The sequence below is a fragment of the Simochromis diagramma genome, unplaced genomic scaffold (genome assembly GCF_900408965.1).
Source record: "Simochromis diagramma unplaced genomic scaffold, fSimDia1.1 OVJJ01000603.1, whole genome shotgun sequence".
NCBI classification, from domain to species: Eukaryota; Metazoa; Chordata; class Actinopteri; order Cichliformes; family Cichlidae; genus Simochromis; species Simochromis diagramma.
The window spans coordinates 13,652,389-13,671,291 of NW_024387414.1; the positions used below are offsets into that span (position 1 = coordinate 13,652,389).

Consider the following 18,903-nt stretch of genomic DNA (forward strand, 5'->3'; position numbering starts at 1 on the left):
CTGGCATGGAAATTATAAACGCTCCAGGATCCGATTGCCTCCGATTCATTTTCCACCCCATCATATGTGAATCAGGGGTATCCTTCTCTCTCATTGGTGGTTGCTTCATTTGCTCACCTTGATGTGGGGGAATGTTTATTACCACTTTCTTCACCATTGCAGAAGGTTTTTTTGCCTTTCGATGGTCTCTGTGTGACTGTCCCTTTAGTGTGTATGAGAACCTTCACAGTTCAACAAAAAGTTTTATAACACTTTTTATTTTATGTAAAACTCTGACAAAAGCACATGCAGACAGATCATTAATACTTGAGCTGCTTGAGAAGCGATTTGGCCATGTGTACATTTCCACTTACGGAATAAAGTTAGGTGATAAAACTGCCTTTCATGATTACATTTCATGGCCTTAATTTAGGTTTTATTATATGCTTGATATTCACTTTTTACAAGTATACAAAAAAAACAGTGCAGTGATTGATTGCAAGGCACACCGGTTATGGCTGCATTACTTATAAACAAAACTTAAAACACTCAAAATGTCACAAATCTTGACACTCAGACCGGCAGTCAGAGAATAATGGAAGTGTTTGGATGTGATTTCTTCCTCATTTGCTGCTCAATCTTTAAATCAAACTGCTGCCTTTCTCTGAAACAACAACAACAACAAAATTAGTATTTATCAATGAAGTCATTCTTTTTAAAAATTTAACATATGAAAGTCTTACCTGTTACTTATACGCCGCCCTCTGAGGTATTTTTCTTCTGCTGTTTTTACTGAAATGTTGTCCACTCCAGCAATGGCATAAATAATGGCCTGCACAGAAACAAACTCATAACACCTGGACTACAGAAACTGAACTGCATATCAGGAAACATTGCAAACAAAACCTGTGAGCACTCATGCAGGCTTTAGCTCACCTCAGGAAGAAGCACATCCAGGACAAAAGGGACACGATCCATGGATTTCACATCAGCTACGCAGGGGGCGTTGGCCAAAGCTGCTGTATAGAGCTCATTTAGGTAGCAGTAGACTTGGTCAAGCTGATGGTCATCTTCAAGGTATATGTTCACCACTCGTCTACGATTGTCACTTAAGAAGGAGCGAAGCCACCTGGACTTCTCCTGTCCATGGATCACAGCCTGTAGGAAGTGTGATACAATGGGAAGAGATTTATTCAATCAATTATGGTTTCTTATGCCATCACATCTTAGTGTGGCGCAGCTCAGATGTCAGATTTTAAAAAGAACTGGAAAAAAAAATTATAGCATTCATATGCAAATACTTTCAATATTCATCCATATGTTTGTTTAATTTTTGCATGCTCTGGCACACTCTTTGCATAACTGGTTGAGCTCCTGAAAGTATTGGACGTTACTGGGGTGAACTTAAATTTGTAAGTATACTAAAATCGAGGTCAGCTTACATTCGTTGTGGCCTCTACCACCCGTACTTTATTCAAATAAATCTCCACGTCTTAACAGAGACTGCTTTTGACTTTGCTCTGGTGTCATACTAACAGAGCGCGCAATTCAGAAACATATAAAAGCATAGGACACCTGGTCTTGATAAATAGTTAGGACAAACAAAATATTGGTACTCACTTATAAGTACCTCTTTGCATTTACCTAACAGCAAACTAGGGCATTTCAGCTATAAGCAGTTATCAGCATCAGCAAAAAATAGCATATAATCATGAGTGGTATGTCATCAATCAAGGTAAAACATGAACCTTTATAACAGAAAAATAATATGCATTTGTTGATGATAACCTTAGTATTGTACTATATAAATGAAATTTAAAAAAAAAAAAGGTGTTAATAAAAAAATCTATCCCGATCCTTCTTTCCATTACTATAACAAGGAACTAAGAAGAACATAAATGATGGCAAGTTGAATTTAAATGTCTAGTCTTTGACCATCTTTAATTTCCAGACCTATGTAACTGTGCCAAATGTGATGCTATGGCCAAATGAGACGTGCATTTGTTTCCACACACTGGAAATAAGTTTAAAATAAAAAACAAAACAAAAAAACAAATCTGTTGTTTATGATTTAGTTGTTGAAATCCACATTTGGGCTGGTATATGGTGTGAAAACTAATCAAGATTTATTAAAACAAAAACCAAACAGACACAAAAAAGGATCTCTGCACATAAAAGCAACAAAAGGAATTCAGATGAAAGGTCACCAGTGGCTACATGTTTTAAGTCAGCTGGTCATCATGTGTTTTTTCTAAACTTCCAAGATGGTAACGCCAGCTAAAAGAGGAAGTCAAAGTCAAGGCATATTTGGTTTCCACGAAGAATTACAGTTGAAAGGCTTTTGTTTGGATCTATTGTAACTTCATTAGTAGGGCAGAACAGGGCTCTTCTCTTGCAGCACTTCAAAGCCCTTGTTGTTGATTGGTGTTTCAACCTCACCCAGTCTTTATATGTATTGTGATTCTGTATTGTAAAAACAGATGAAAACCGTGGCCTACAAACATGCTTGTGCAGTGGGTGAACTGTGAAGCTGTGTGGGTTGGGGCAAACCCACACATTTCTCACGTGGGTCTCACAGTTGGGTGTTCCCACACAGGGCTGGCAGCAGTTTTACCTTTTGGGGGCCCCTTTATGGGCTTTTTAAATGGGCAAATCCACTACCCCCAGTACTGGCGTACCCACACAGCCCACAATGGGCAGCCCACAGTGGGGTCAGGTTAGCGGTGCACTAGATCCGGCACTGTTGCAGTCAATAACTCAAAAGCTGAAAAGTTACATAATTTGAGCAGGAAAGTTTCAAGCCTAAGTTGAGCCACAGAAACCAAATATGAGTTTTCATCTCATAAAACTTTGGTGGCATAAAGGAAAACAAATAGTCCAAATTACTCAGAATATTAAATTATTTTGAGCTGGTAAAAAACTCTGCTTTCTGCTTCCGTTTCAGTTTGGGCTGTCCTAAAAGATCACAGCAGCACTCATTACTCAGCACTGCTGCAACATTTACATAATTTTAGTGAAGTGACACCAGAACTGTAGCTTTTTGAGGAACACAAACAATCACCCCCTAAAACTCTATCAGCCAAGTCACTGCTATGCACACTGAACAGTTTCTTGGTATACCTATATTGGATTAAATGATATGGAACAAGAATTACACCAGCAGAAAAGCAACAGAGTCATTCATACCAGGAGGTGTGCGTCGACCATGTGTTGCTTGACAATGAAATGTACGAGCTTCTCATTTGCGCGGTTGTGGGCAGCATGGGTCCGATCTGGCAGCAACCTCTTTGAACACCTTATGTCCTTCTGCTGTTCACTAAAGCTGTCCTCCTTAACATCACATGGCTCCTCCACTGTTGAATCACTGATGATAGTTAGTCTCTCTGAAGCTGCCTTTGGATACCTCCTCCTCACAGGATAACCTAAACCAATTAAGACCAGCAGTCAAGAGCAACATCGGGGCCTAGCGAATCTGTAGGTGTATTCAACTTTTTAATTCTGTGCTAGCCTCATTGAAATTTGTGATTCCAGGTCAAGGATGAAACTTACTCATATCGTGATCAAAGTACTGTATGAAGGAGCCAGAAAATGAGCCACATGCTACAAAGATAAAACATGATTAGTACTGCAGCTAATTCAGTGATATCATCCTAATATTGTTTAAACAACATATCACACACAACAGTGTTTCTGCTTGCTGAGGCATTACATAAGCAACTCACCAATCCGAAATCTGTAGTCGGTTATGAGATCCAGGGACCATGATATTGCAGCATCATAGCTTTCTTTGGCTTTACACTGTTTAAAACAAACAAAAAAGCAAAAACAGTTTACCGTTGTGTCAAGTGAACATTTTCAGAAATCAGAACATACTCTGTGAGCAGTTCTTACCATGAGTTCATTAGCTTCTTCACAGTCAAAAGGTTTCAAGCATTTTAGAGCCACAGCAAACCTTTAGAAACACAAACACCCAACTGAAACGTTTATTTAAATAACATAAATGTAACAACACTAAGTAATGTGCATACACTAATCAGCCACTTCATTGGATACAGTTCAAATTCTTAATGCAAATATCTAATTAGCTAATCACATGGCAATAACCCGATGCATTTAGGCATTTAGACATGACCAAGACAACCTGCTGAAATTCAGACTGAGCATTAGAATACCATACCATACCATACCACCTTTATTTATAAAGCACTTTAACATAAAACCAGAGTTCACAAAGTGCTGTACATGCTAAAAGCATAAGTAAAGAAAATTAAAATGAGATAAGATAAAATAAATAACTAAAAAACTAAAATGAAACATGTCAAAACAAATTGAGTCAACCCCTCTAATCAATGCCAAAGGCTTCAGCGAATAAATATGTTTTAAGAAGACTTAAATTCAGAGAGAGAAGAGGCCTGCCTAACATGCAAGGGTAGATCATTCCACAACTTTGGAGCAACTACAGCAAAAGCACGATCACCTTTAGATTTATACTTAGTTTTTGGTACCTTAAGGAGCTGCTGATTGGCGGACCTAAGGGAACGGTGAGGTGTATATGGTTGTAGTAGCTCCGAGAGGTAGGGGGGGACCAGGCCATTAAGAGATTTAAAAGCAAATAAGAGAATTTTAAAAACAATCCTAAAATGTACAGGTAGCCAGTGGAGTGAAATTAAAATTGGGGTAATGTGCTCAAACTTTTTTGTTCCAGTTAAAAGACGTGCTGCAGCATTTTGCACAACCTGCAGGCGCCTAATGGACGCATCACTAACCCCAAAATAAAGTGCGTTACAATAATCCAGCCTAGAAGTAACAAAGGCATGGATTACTGTCTCAAAATACTGTTTCGATAAGATAGGCTTTATTTTGGCTAATTCCCTCAAATGAAAAAAGCTAGATCTTACAACAGCTCTGACCTGGCTTTCAAGTTTAAGATTTGCCTCTATTTTAACTCCCAGATTAGTGATGACTGGTTTAACATACTGTGCCAGTGAACCAAGATCTATAATAGTGGCCTCAGAAGCGCCACCAAAAACCATCACTTCTGTTTTCTGTTCATGGGAATGGGGATTTAAACGTCTTTAAATGGATGTTGCTGCCAGTTGGACTGCCATGAATATTTTATAAACTGGACTTTCCCACACAATGATTGCTAGGATTTACTAGGCAGCAGTGGGTGCCACTACTATCAGCTAAGAACAGGAAACCTAGGCTACAAATCACAACGGCTCACCAAAAATTGTCCATTTCAAACTGGAGAAATAGAAGATGGGAAAAATGGTGCCTGGTCTGTTGACCATTATTCAGATAGTAGAATCAGAATTTGGCATAAACGACATGAAAGCATGGATCTATCCTGCCTTGTCTCAATGGCTCAGGCTGCTAGTGGTGATGCAATAGTGAGGATTGATATTTTCATGCCACATTTTAGGACCCTTAGTACCACTTTAGCATTGTTTAAATGCCCCAGCCTACTTGAGCATTGTTACTGACCATGTCCATCACATGTATATCCCTTTATCCCTTCCAGAAAGATAAAGCACCATGTCGCAAAGCTCAAATAATCTCAAAGTACTTTCTTGAACATGACAGTGGGTTCACGGTTCTCAAATGACCTTTGGAGTATGGTGTAAAGGGAGCTCCACATTGTGGACCTACATGTCCAACCAAGGTGTACTTTGTAAAGTGGCTGGTGAGTGTATGTATCACCTAAAGACACAAGCAAGAAACAACAAAGCAAAAAGAGAAAACATCCTACCCTTTCTTTTTCTCAATGATTGAGTCATCAATGAAGATGATACTGGCTTTTTTGTGCTTTCTGTTCACACTTTTTACCTACAGCAAACAAAACAACAAATAAAAAAATAAATAAAAAAAGGTGAGTCAATGATTTTTCATGGGCAATTATTGTCATTTTAACAGTGAACACTTTTTTGGATTCATCATCTAGTAAATTCAAGATATACAATAGTAGGCTGACTGACAGCACTTATCAAAAAAAGCATTTAAGACATTGATTCAATAAAAGAAAAGGAAAACATTAACCAGAATCTGCTAAATTGTGATTTTATCACATGTCACCATTATGTACTCACCAATGCAGGCCAATATGGATAGTTTCTATATTTGTGCCACACAAATGCTCCTTCGGTAATGGATGGGGGCTCTGAAAGTCAAAACAAAAATAAACAAATCAACTCAAAGTGTCCTGTACCGTCACAGACTCCAGTTATCCTTGTGGTCTCGCTTACTTTCGTCTGTCCGCATCAGGAAACTTGGGAGCTCTTCCTCGTCCTCCTCATCACTTATGTCATCCTTCTGGTAGGACAAAGTAGACAGCTGTTCTTCATGATGACTCAGTTCTATTGAAAGATCCGAAGACATCATGGAGTCATCTATTGTGGAGTTAAGAAGAGACAGAATTAGAGCACACCTGCAGCTCTCCATGCCAATTAAAAACACATGACATGCAAGACAGACTGTGCAAAATAAAAAAACAAATGTAAAAAAATGTGGCTTCACCGAACTGGCTGTGCTTGGGGACATCAGTACTGAACAATACACTACCTTGACTTTCTGCTTCAGCCTTCTGGAGTTCAAATCTTGGCCTGCAGCGGGAAGATGATTTCTCTTTATTTAAATTCCCAGTCTCTCTTTTTGGCTTCCTACCACGCCGGCACTTGACTGGAGGATCATCGGTTTTACCATCAGTCTGCGTTTGCGTCTTTGTCTGTCTTTGTTTAACCGGTCTCTTACGCTTACGTTGAGGTTTTGACTGCGAATCTACCGCTGTTGTCTAAATCAGAATCAGAATACTTTATTAATCCCGAAGGAAATTAGGACATAAAACAGAACATAACAAAAGGAAACTGAATTCACTGAAGCTATATGGGATTATAAAAATATATAAATTTCACTTTTACACCATACCTTTATCTGAGTGATGAACTCAGTGTATTGTAGCTCCCCTTCAGGAGGGGAGCCTGAAATGGTTGACGGGACATCATAGGTGGTGCTGTAGACTGGTGTGGAGGTCAAGCAGGCTTCTTGTGCAAGCCTCATTTTCTCCCTTTCATTTTTTGGAGTACTAGCCTCTATTGAAAAGACAAGGCCGCAGTCGCTGCAGTCGCCGCCGCCTGGCACAGCACTTGAATCATCTGTGCTGGGAGACGAAACCGCATCTGAGGGGTCTTTCTCTGGCGACTTCTTTTTAGGTTCCTTTTTTCTTGTTTTTCCAGGTGCACCTGGAAAAAAATAAATAAAATCACGTGGTCATTTTTCTACTGTCATTTTGAGTAAATTTGTGTGTTCATATAAAAACATCTGGCTGTCTCAACGACTTTCTAAAATGTAACTCAGAGTTCTCATTAAAGTTTTGATTACCTTTCATTGCTGTAATATTTGGTGTATTCCTCCTTGTGGAAAGCTTTCCCTGGAGTTCATTGGGACACCGGAATACCAGCGATCTGACATTAATCGGGGCTTATTTCCTTTATTTGGGGGACTTGAAGGTCCGTAGTAGGCGCCAGGGTGGATAAACCGGTAGCCCCAGTAGCTTTATGCCTGATTTAAAAAAAAAAAAAAAAAGGTAAAGTAAGGCGATGTTGCTCAATCGGCATGCTTAGTAGGCCGTACTTTCGCCTTGGATGAGTTTGGCACTAAACACGATATTCGCAGGTTATTCTTGACATGCGTAGTGAATTCACAAATATGCGGAAAAGCTGTTGTCACGGAGACAACAGTGTCCTGGAACTGGGCGTCTAAGTACCTTTTTAACGGGAAACTCTACCATTTATGAATTTGGGTTTTAAGAAAACCATACATGTGCAAACGGCACAACAAACATTTGAAAAACAAAGTTTAACGGTGCAGTAACAGCGCAACGCCCAAGATGTGCTGCAGGTCAACCAGATAAGAGGGCTCGCTTGCTAACAAGACTTGCTTGCTAGTAAACAGGCATAAAAATCTAGTTTCTAACAAATCACAAACTTGTTCACGGGGGTTTACACAGTTCCGTATTGTAGTTATGCGCCACTTGTCACACTGAAGCCATGTCACTATTCCGCCCTTTATATAATGCAATAACGTTGACGTACGGATCAACTAAAACAAGCAATGCAATAACTTAACTGTCGCCTAACTACGACGTAGACCCATAAAAAAATAGCGACTGACTGACCACCTCTGCCCGAGTCAAGCGAAGTAATGACAAGAGCTACAACTAGCCACTTACCTTAGGAACCCTAAACTCGGTATTTTGTGCCACTCGCTAGCTTTTAGCTCCAGTTAAGACCTTTGACATAGTTGTTGCATGTAAACAATCACCGTTACCAAAAGTTGCACGAAAAAAAGGAGTTCCTAACCTCGAAACAAAACCTGCAGTCAATAGTGAAAGCAATGCGTCGTGCAGACAATTCCTGTTAACAAATATTTGTTATTTCTCGTGGACTGTATACCACACTAAAAGATTTGCCGCCACCACCTGGACCGGAGGACGTGATTTTTATGTCTGAAAAACCGAGAAGGACAAGCTTGGCTGTTCACGGATTTAGTGTTGTGGTTGAGCACAGGATGTGTGCACAACTTGCAGCTATATACTGTTTAGAAGAGATTTTAATAGGCTTATGCATGGGTAGGAGGCAAGAATTAAATAATTCAAATAAAAATATAATTTGAAAAAAATGCCACCCAAACATACCCGGTTTAATTTTGAATTTTTTGAAACTGCCCCCATTTTTTGCTGTATTAACTCTAAAGCGATATTGTCTTTCAATCTCACAAAAAGCTACCAAATACAATATATATATATATATATATATATATATATATATATATATATATATATATATATATATATATATACACATAGTAAAAAAGACAGTCATGTGACTTTGTTTTTTGTTTTTTTTTTACTGTAACTTGCTTCCAGATCCACAGAGTTTTACAGAAACACATAAAAAAAAGCTTGTTTTGCTATTCGTGTAATCTTTTTTATTTGTATTTATTTCGTTTTATTTTATTTATTTATTTATTATTTACTGCTGTGCTCTAATTCAGCGTTGAAGCTTATCTAATTTATCATAGGGGTAGCAGAGTACAACCTGCTTGTCCAAATTCTCGCAGAGAAAACCTAGAGACAACCACACAAGTCCACTTTCACAATTATGGGCAGGGAGAACATGCAGACTATACAAAGCAAGGCTACACAACCCCGGATTTGAGCCCAGGACTTTTGTCCTGTTAGACGATAGTGCTAACCATTTGCAAAATTAAAAACAGCATGCATGTAGGTTTTTTGTTTGTTTGTTTGTTTTTGAAATTTCTGTGTTAAAAGTGTAAGCCAAAGCGACACTACCCAACTGCAGAGCACTCACAATACCACTTCTTTCTCTAAAATCGACACTCACCTTTAGTGCAGCAAAATCTCTTCTGGTAGAAAAGTGTGAAAGACTAAGCAAGAAAGAAAAAAAGCAAAATCTTCTCTGATTACGCAGTCATTAAAAAGGGAAAAGAGTGGGAAAGGATGGGAAACAGGTCTGTTCAACAGTCTACTTTCACTTACCTGTTGGTGTCTGGTTTCAACCGCAATGCCCTCCTGGGAACAACAGAGGGCACTATGTGACCACTCATCCTGTGTTCACATGGGTTCCTAAAACTTTCCATCACGTAGAAGTATTGCTGCTGCTCCTGCTTGGATCTTAATGCTACAGTCTTAGCTTTGCTTTCTACAGATATTTTCTTCAATTAGGGGCTCACCACCCTACAGCTTTACCTGCTGAAAAGTCACAGTTGACACTTTTTTATTTGTTTTTGTTTCTGTTTGACTGACAGAGGTCAAAGGCCGGTGGTTAAGCTTACAGCAACAGGGCTGAGATGTCTTTGACACTGAGTACACAGTTATTTAACATTTTTTTGGTCTCGTTGTAATTTGATGATTTTCTTCATCCATTTTATTCTATCTGATACCATTGCCTGCTTGATTGAGAGGTTTTCAGGGCTGTAATCAGGAATTAAAATCCAAGTACTTCCAAGACACCAAACTAAAAAAAATAAAATACAAATAAATAAGTAAAGTCTTTGAAATGCCTCCATTCGTTGGATTTTCCTCATAGAAAATCGGTTTAATTGTTATTTATATGTAAGTATATTTTTTCTCAGTCCATACTGTCCAAAAATGAATCTCGCATAAATACAAAGTTTTTATAGCTTTGGTCAAAATGACTTGAAAGTTTACAATTTTTTTTAAACACCTTAAAGTTATGTTCCTAAACTCCACCACTTTCCACTTAAATCAGGCAGAAATCCACCTGTCACTCAACTGGCACCTTTGGACGTGCATTGGCCTGAGGCAGATGAGGGGTAAATTGGCCCCGCCTTCATCCAGATGTGCGTTCTTGCTCCTCTCTCTTCAGTCAACTGCTGGCTTCGGCGGAGCCGCAGGAAGTCAAGAGGAGGGCGCAGATAGTAACACTCAAAGTACAAACAACGAGGAGATGACTTCTGTAGCAGTGGTCTGAACCAGCCGAATCTCACACGGTCTAATGAGACGTTAAAGAAGGAGACCTGCGCCGTGCGTCGGAATTTCAGCTACCCCCTGAGGGGGGTGGGGGTGTTTGCTTTACCTGGCCAGCCTGAGACGCAGAGCTGATGGAGAGAGGCTGGGCTGAGTGCGGTGCCACTCTAGAGCGCTGTTGAACAGAGAGCTTCATTCAGCTCATAGACTCTGCTGAAGGGGAGCGGTCTTTTTCACCGACCTGTGTGATTCTTGTCTGCTTTTAGGAGTAATTCGAGGGCTTTAGACGCAACAAACCGTGCGGTTTGTTAAGAAGAGACCGAAACCATCTGTGATTTTTTATTGTGTGTCTCTTAGACGCAGCATGGGGATGTAACTGGGTTCAACATGCATCTGGAAGTGGCGTGAGGTTACCACCAGCCCGAGAAGAGCAAACTGCTGGGGCGTGTGGTTAATTGAAATTGATCCGGTGGTCTTTATTTTTTATTTTTTAATTTATTTATTTTTGGATGTGAAGCTGTAGCAGAGGTTCTTTCTCCTCTCCTCTCCTCCTCCCCATTCCTCTCACCTCCAACATGACTTCACTGTCGGGGACTAAGGAGAGGTCTGTGAGCAGCCGGAGCAGAAAATATGGGGTAGGTTATTCATTCCAGGAACCGAGGGGTGGACACACCTCTGTTCCCAATCAGCCTGGTAAACATTAAAACTTATCATCCGTTCACTGCTGCATGCACTTCATCTCACACTCCACCCATTTTTATAGGAGACTGCCGTTTGCTTCGTTTTCAGGGTGACATAAACATGAAACTTGAAGGTTCTTGTAAGATTTGTGTTCCTGCTGCTGATTGCTTTGTGAAGATCACACTTCAAATATCAGTGCTTATGGTGTTATGGTGTCACAACGCTGGCATGCATTTTCACTGAATGATCCCCAGAAGTAGCACTTGCTGAGCACCAAAGTGCTAAATCAGTGAAGACTATTATAGTCACACCTGTGTCACTGCCTGTCATCTACAAAGACTAGTTAACAATAATTTATAACACACCGTTTGGCACAATATAACCACCTCTTCATTTGGAGATGATTGAGCGTTCCCATTTATCAGCCTCAACTCTTTGCTGCCTTATTATAGCCCTCGAGAGAAAGATCACAGGAGTGCCCAACCTTTACAGCCTCCACCACATCAATGGGTCTGTTCTCTGACTGGATTTACCCAGCCGCAAAAGATCAAATTCTCCACTCTTTGCTGCTTGTTTGATGTTCCCATGTGGTTGAGTAGAACAAAATAACAGGTCTATCCTGGCTTAATCCTATTTAGTGGTTTATGGAAGCACTCAGTAGGATGACTTGTCGTTCCATTGCAGGAAATGTTTAATGTCATTCTCTGTTTGTAGGTTTTTAACTGAATGTCTGTCTAATTTAATGTCCTAATGTTAGGTAAGACTCCGTCTAATCTTGATCCCTGATCACACATTTCCTGTGTGGGTTATTCACAGGACACTCTGTGTCTGCTTAGCCTTTTTTTTTTTTTTAGAGAAATCAACATTTTTAGTGTTGATTGTGGAATAACAATGGATGCTGAATCTGTGATTTGGGTATTCATTTTTTTTGTTAAAGCAGAACAATTAGTTGTTGAATTTTTAATTAAAGAAATGTTTACTTGCTTTAACTTTATTTCAGAAACATATCTCTATATTAGTACACAAAGGCAGGTGCAGATTGATATACTGGCCATGTGCTGTCGGTGTAATGCACATAAACACAATGATTATATTATATACATATTTTGACTTTCCTGCAGTGACTGTAAAAAATTGCATCTTGGAAATACACCATCATTAATTTTTTTCTCTTCTGAAAATTTTTTCTTAGGTCCCTGACACATCGCCGACCAAATCTTCCTCCTTCTTCCCGGACACATGGTACCGAAAGGCCTATGATGAGACCACCCGCTCCGGCACACGCCCCGCCCCGGAGGGTGCTGGCTCCATGCCCAGCTCCACGGGAACACCATCCCCAGGCTCAGGAATCTCCTCACCAGGATCCTTCTCTGGGTCACCTGGGACCATCTCCCCAGGCATTGGGACAGGATCACCCGGTTCGCTAGGTGGCTCACCAGGTTTTGGGACAGGATCGCCGGCCTCAGGCAGTGGAAGTTCCCCTGGAAGTGAAAGAGGGATATGGTGTGAGAACTGCAATGCAAGGCTGACAGAACTGAAACGACAGGCACTAAAACTGCTCATCCCTGGACCTTATTCCAGCAAGGTAAATTTCTTAGTTTTGTTTGTCCTTCTGTCTTATAGCGTATCTGAAAAAGTGTGTAGGAAGTCACACACAAGTGGTTATGCTCAGTTTCATAGCGTCCAAAAATAACTTGCTCCTTCATTAACTGTGGCATTTGGTCACTGGCACTTATTAACTTTGTTGCTCATGAAAGAGGGGACTCGTAATCATGCTCTTGCTTACTGTGTTGGTGTGTCGTCAGCATTATTGTTGCCATAAATCATAAGGATGCTGTAATTTGTCCAACCCCCATTTGACCAGCTGCAAAGAAAAAGGAGCAGAAACCAAAGAGCCTTTGGGATTTGGGATCATAATTGTATGTGAAGCTGTTTATCCAATACTGTCACTGCCAAAACAAAATGAAAAACATAGGCGAGATTATTTTGATTTCTATCTTGGAGTTTCCCATTTTGCCTGATTGAACATATTACCAAAATCAATGAGCTCGCTTTAGTCTATATTGCTTTTCTTCTTTTGAGGGAATTAATGTGATGGATTACTGTAAGACACTAACCTCAAAGACTAGTATTAATCCACTTGGACTCCTGCCTTTTCTCATTTTCTTTGACAGGTGTATCATTTGTTTCTGTGGGTAGTCTATATAATCAGTTTTATTTTCATTAGTGCAGCATTTCTCAATAGCCAGGATATTTCCAGGAGTCCCAGAGTGTACATTCACCTGGGCATACAAATGCATCATATATACAGATATGCAGCTCACATTTCTTACCTTTTCTACACTGAATAGGTTTTCTTATTATTGTTTGTTTTTAAAACTTGATTATGAATTAATGTGACATTACTTTTCACTAGACAAATTTAACTTTTGACTGCTCTTTGCCTTTGGGTCTGATGTCCTTCTGCTACAGCTGACTGAATTTTAGTTATAAAACAATGGGCCTCATATCAGACATTGAGTTAATTGGTAACAAATAGGCTTAAATTATATGCCACGGGGCTGATAAGGCAAAGCTGTTGAGTCAGATGTAGACTTAGAGTGGCATAGTGGAATTTGCTGTAAAGACTGTAAGACAACAAGTGGTGTGGAAATGCTGTATTTTTATTAGTTCGAGAGCATGACAGTTGGAAATTGTTAGGAAAAGCAGGGGTTAGTTGGGAGTCTCAGTTGCCAGACCACTAATTAAAGCGTCATTTGTGAGGCTGGGTTCATTTCAGGCTGATTAAAGTTCCCATTGTGGCTAACTTTATTGCAGCGTAGAAAAAACGCATGCACAACAATCAGCATTATAGCTAGTTTAGGTACTGTGTATGTCTTCGTTTAAAAGCTGTCTCAATATAGACATAAAATAGTATGACCTTACTGGAAGAGGATATGGAAATGAGGATGGCATATAGTGTGTGGGCAATAGTTAGCAATAAGATTGTGGGTGTTCACCTTATTACTTGGATGGGGACTTTCTAAGTGGAGTTTGCCTGTGTGGATTTCCTCTCGGTGGTCTAGTTCCTCCCACAGTCCAAAGACATGCATGTTAGGTTATTTGGTGAATCTAAATTGGCAGTAGAGGTGAATTTGAGTGTGAATGGTGGTCTGTCTCCCTGTGAGAGACTGGTGACCTGTCCTGGGTGTACTACACCTCTTGCCCAATGTCAGCTGAATTGTCTCCAGCCTGCCTGTGACCCTGAATTGGATAAGCAATTAAAATGGATTGATGAAGACGTGAAAATGAGCTCAATAGTATCAATGAATCTAGTGCAGAAATCTTGGGGTCATTGAATTTCAAAATATCTCATGTAGCTCAAGGGTCTGTTAATAAAAAATAGATTTTATTGACTTGTCCCAATTTGCTTCACTGATTTAACCTTCAAAGTATGAACAGGAGTGGAATTTGACATTGGAAAAAATGTGTTGTATTTCATTATTTTACACTGTGGATGCAACACCTTGAAGACTGTGATAGTAGTTTCACACTAAGAAGAGAAAACACGTGTCTCTGTACTTTTAAATCTGTTGTTTGCATTTTTATTTTTAAGAAGTTTCTCATGTGTGAAGTGACTCAGTCGCTCCAGCGGTTCTTGCATAAATTAGTTATTTTGACTCTTTTTTCCTTGGGGTTGGTTCTTTTTATAGTATTAGAGTGTTCGATCCTCGAGTTCAAACAGACACCTGACACTACTTCTTGAAAAGTGTTGATTCAACAGTACAATACCCACAGCTAATGAAGTGTATTAAATCAATATAATAAATTTTTAATAACACCTATTATCAGTAAAATGAATACGTTTCATGTAAGTAGAGAAGTGGTTAAATCCTGAGAAACTTAAAACAACATGTAAGTCAAATCAGTTTATTATAAACACATTTAAAGACAGCAGGTTGACCATAGTGCTGGATAGCTAAAGTATTAAGATAATTTTTAATTAAACCCAAAAAAAAGAAAGAATTTGCACTGTCTTGCTGAATACCCAGCAGGAAAAATATCAAATTACAAATGTAACCTGCTCTCTTCCTTTCAGCTTGTTTTCACTCATGAGATGAAGTTATGCACGTTATAAAGAAACTTTAATTGGAAGTTGCTAATTCAAGTGTCTTACCTATATTACACGTGTTTTCTGCTCTTGTCTGCGCAGAAACTCCACTGCAAGAGCAGAGGTTAGTTTCATTGATGGAAAAAAAACCCTCTGGGCTGTTACTGAAAAATTTAATGGTTCAGGTATTTTAGCCATCTAGAATTTCCTGACTGGTTTTCTTCTTTTTTATAAACCCAGACACGTTTTACAAGAATGGTTTAAACTACGCAGGTGTTCTGCATCATGAAACGCTGAACTAAAGTCCTTGGTGAAGTAGTTTGACCTAATAATCCTTCTCCTTCTCCAAATATGCCAGTGCAGCAATTTGGCTTGTGTATTTTGTGTGGGTGTATGGGTTCCTGATGCACTATCAGCATGAGACCCCGTGTTAGTCCCACAGGACACTGTGACATATGTGACCCACCGCACAGCTAAAACACAAACACACATCAACCATCTGATTAAACAGCTAACACACACACACACACACACACACGTTCACATGCCTTTGTCTGTGTCATGGATCTGACTACACAACGTTATGCAAGTTATGCTTGACCCACACACACAAAGAGTCGTATTACCATTTCTTTAGCCATTGCATACATTGCATTCAATTTCCATAGACTTACCCTTATTGTAGCCTTCAAATCAAATTGCTCACTTTGAAATTTAATGATTTTTTTTTCACTCTTCATCCCCATAAAACATAAAAAAGTCCTCACAGTGTGACTGTGTAAACACATTTGTGAGTAGTGTGTGAGTAATACAAGTGCTCAGACATTCACACACAGGGTCATTAATACTATGCTAATGATGACCTTCGCCATGCTTACCTTTTGAATATTTTGCTGTCTGGATGTCTGCAGTTCAATGTGTAGGTGTGTGCAAGTCTGCTCACAAACACGCATAAAAACAAGCATCCATAAAATGATTTGTCATTGTGCTTAAATGTCAAGATAATATATTGCTGAAGACAAACCACGATTTGGATGCTCATCCACTTATAGACTGTGTATGCAGCTATCAGTTAATGTAAACAAGCTGCTTTGTTTGAGGTTTCCCCCCCCCCCTTCATCTTATTGAAAATGCCTCATTAATGCATTAAATAATTCAAGAGCAGCCTTATTGCTCTTGGCGCAAAGGAGACATGATATGGTTTGCAGATGAGGAGAGGGAAGTGAAACTAAGATAAACGAGTATTTGAAAAGTAGGAAAATCGTTTTATTGTCTGATTGTCTTCGTCATTTGACTTAAACATCCTCATTTAAATCTAAATTCATTTCAGGTCAGTTCGAGAAATTAGAAAGAAAGGCAGGGGGCAGTACAAGCAATGTGTAGTAAAACAGTGCAGTGTAATACATGCACGCTTGTAACTAGGACTCTAAAACACATCTGGCTACACAGCTGCACTCACTTAAGGCCTCTGTCCTTATTGCAGTGGTGTGTATATCTGCATGTCTGACTTGTGTTTGTGTATTCATCCTTTATATACACGCCCAAATCATAAATGGATGGAGGGTGATCTGTTTTTGCTTGTCCAGTTTAGCTCAGGAAAGTGGGTCACTATGTGTGTGTATGTTTAAGTCACTAGCAAAGTGACTGTTTTAGATCAGTGGAAAGTTAAAACCATCCATGTTTATACAGTGAAACGTATACAGTTTCCCACGAGACATAAGAATAGAGCCAAAGAAGGATATGTTTGTGAATATATATGCCCTCCCCAAGGACCTCTTGATGTCAGTATGAGATTTATTAAGATTGCTTTTATCTGTACTTTTTTTTTGTCAATTAGAACATGTTATGTCAAGTACAGTGCACTTAACCGTTGGAGTTTCTTCTGGATATAAATGCCTTATGCACTTAAAATGTTTGTATTAACAGATTCATTGATGTGTCTGCCTAGATGTGGTTGTAGATTAAACATCTGTCAGCAGCTACCAAGGCGGGGATCATTGCAGTTAGCGTGCAGTCAGATTGAAAAAGTAAAGCTTTCTATGATCCTGACATGCAGTGGTTATTTTTTTACTTAGCCTATTCGCTTGTTCACGCCCAAGTTACCATAACTCAGCCAGAAAGTGCAAGCCCGGAGTTATTATCTAAAAATATCCCAGTTCTCTGCTAACTGCACTTTATTTTCAAAAAATTTGAAAACCTGATAACCTAGCACGTGTTGTGCACATTTGAAGGTACCTAGAATTCATGTATCCATCATCATCATCATTTACATATAATTTAGATGTCAAAGCTTTGAAAAATTAACAAGAAAATAAATCAGAAAAGGTGTGAGGTTGTCATGTAAGGGGATATAAAGACCACTTTAGGAGCAGCTTTATGGTGCTTGAAAAGGTGTTTAAAATGCACCAATACATCCTATACATTATTTTGTATGGTATAGTATTTGGAACATACATTGGTTCAGTCCTGACTCAACACACTGTATCATATGAATAAAAATAATGGATTTCTTTCACACCGTGTTAACAATAGCTAACTTATAATGTTTGAGGCTAACAGCAAAACGTCGCATACGCATTTGCTGACCTCAATATTTGAAAGTCTGCTCCTGTTTTATATAAGCAGCCACCATTGTAAAAGTAAATACAGAAAATACAGCCCCAATTCCACAAAAGTTGGGACAGAATGCAGTTGTCTGCAAATTTTGTGATCCCCTCTCTTTTTAGAATCAGTTTTCTCTAAAATCAGTTTTGCGCTTTTTCCAGATGTGAAAGCTTCCAGTTCCATAGGCACTACTCCACTCCCAAACTGTGTGAACTGAAGGATTTGAATTGAGGAATGACAAAAATCCAGATGAGATCAGCCCGTTTTAATTTTAGCACCAATGAAGATGGTGGTGTTTCTGCGTCTTGATCACATACAGTGGGGCAAAAAAGTATTTAGTCAGCCACCGATTGTGCAAGTTCCCCCACTTAAAATGATGACAGAGGTCAGTAATTTGCACCAGAGGTACACTTCAACTGTGAGAGACAGAATGTGAAAAAAAAATCCATGAATCCACATGGTAGGATTTGTAAAGAATTTATTCGTAAATTAGGGTGGAAAATAAGTATTTGGTCACCTCAAACAAGGAAAATCTCTGGCTCTCACAGACCTGTAACGTCTTCTGTAAGAAGCTTTTCTGTCCCCCACTCGTTACCTGTATGAATGGCACCTGTTTGAACTCATCATCTGTATAAAAGACACCTGTCCACAGCCTCAAACGGTCAGACTCCAAACTCCGCCATGGCCAAGACCAAAGAGCTTTCGAAGGACACCAGGAAAAGTATTGTAGACCTGCACCAGACTGGGAAGAGTGAATCTACAATAGGCAAGCAGCTTGGTGTGAAAAAATCAACTGTGGGAGCAATCATCAGAAAATGGAAGACATACAAGACCACTGATAATCTCCCTCGATCTGGGGCTCCACGCAAGATCTCATCCCGTGGGGTCAAAATGATCATGAGAACGGTGAGCAAAGATCCCAGAACCACACGGGGGGACCTGGTGAATGACCTGCAGAGAGCTGGGACCAAAGTAACAAAGGTCACCATCAGTAACACACTACAACGGCAGGGAATCAAATCCCGCAGTGCCAGACGTGTTC

At 39.5% G+C, this 18,903-nt stretch overlaps 2 protein-coding genes across 4 annotated transcripts in view; one reads left to right on the forward strand and one right to left on the reverse strand.

The window, feature by feature from the left end:
• Positions 1-238: 238 nt before the first annotated feature.
• si:dkey-127k13.1 (PWWP domain-containing DNA repair factor 3A) lies at positions 239-8,469 on the reverse strand. 2 transcript variants are annotated; one of them, XM_040011791.1, is made up of 14 exons: positions 8,337-8,469; positions 7,357-7,536; positions 6,904-7,217; positions 6,541-6,769; positions 6,225-6,368; positions 6,069-6,139; positions 5,732-5,808; positions 3,871-3,931; positions 3,702-3,777; positions 3,529-3,579; positions 3,166-3,401; positions 916-1,137; positions 723-811; positions 239-643 (listed from the first exon to the last, which is right to left on the reverse strand). In XM_040011791.1, the coding sequence occupies exons 2-14, from the start codon at positions 7,361-7,363 to the stop codon at positions 565-567; spliced, it is 1,656 nt and encodes a 551-aa protein (XP_039867725.1). In that variant the 5' UTR covers positions 7,364-7,536; positions 8,337-8,469; the 3' UTR covers positions 239-564. The 2 variants fall into 2 exon arrangements, with proteins under 2 accessions (XP_039867725.1, XP_039867723.1); XM_040011789.1 differs by having other exon boundaries at positions 8,207-8,465.
• Positions 8,470-10,373: 1,904 nt separating this feature from the next.
• kif26ba (kinesin family member 26Ba) overlaps positions 10,374-18,903 on the forward strand; it is a 98,089-nt gene continuing 89,559 nt past the window's right edge. For both annotated transcript variants that reach the window (XM_040012098.1, XM_040012099.1), the window contains exons 1-2: positions 10,374-11,121; positions 12,360-12,752. In XM_040012098.1, coding sequence (XP_039868032.1) covers positions 11,062-11,121; positions 12,360-12,752 — 453 coding nt within the window. In that variant the 5' untranslated portion in view covers positions 10,374-11,061. The remainder of the gene's footprint in view (positions 11,122-12,359; positions 12,753-18,903) is intronic.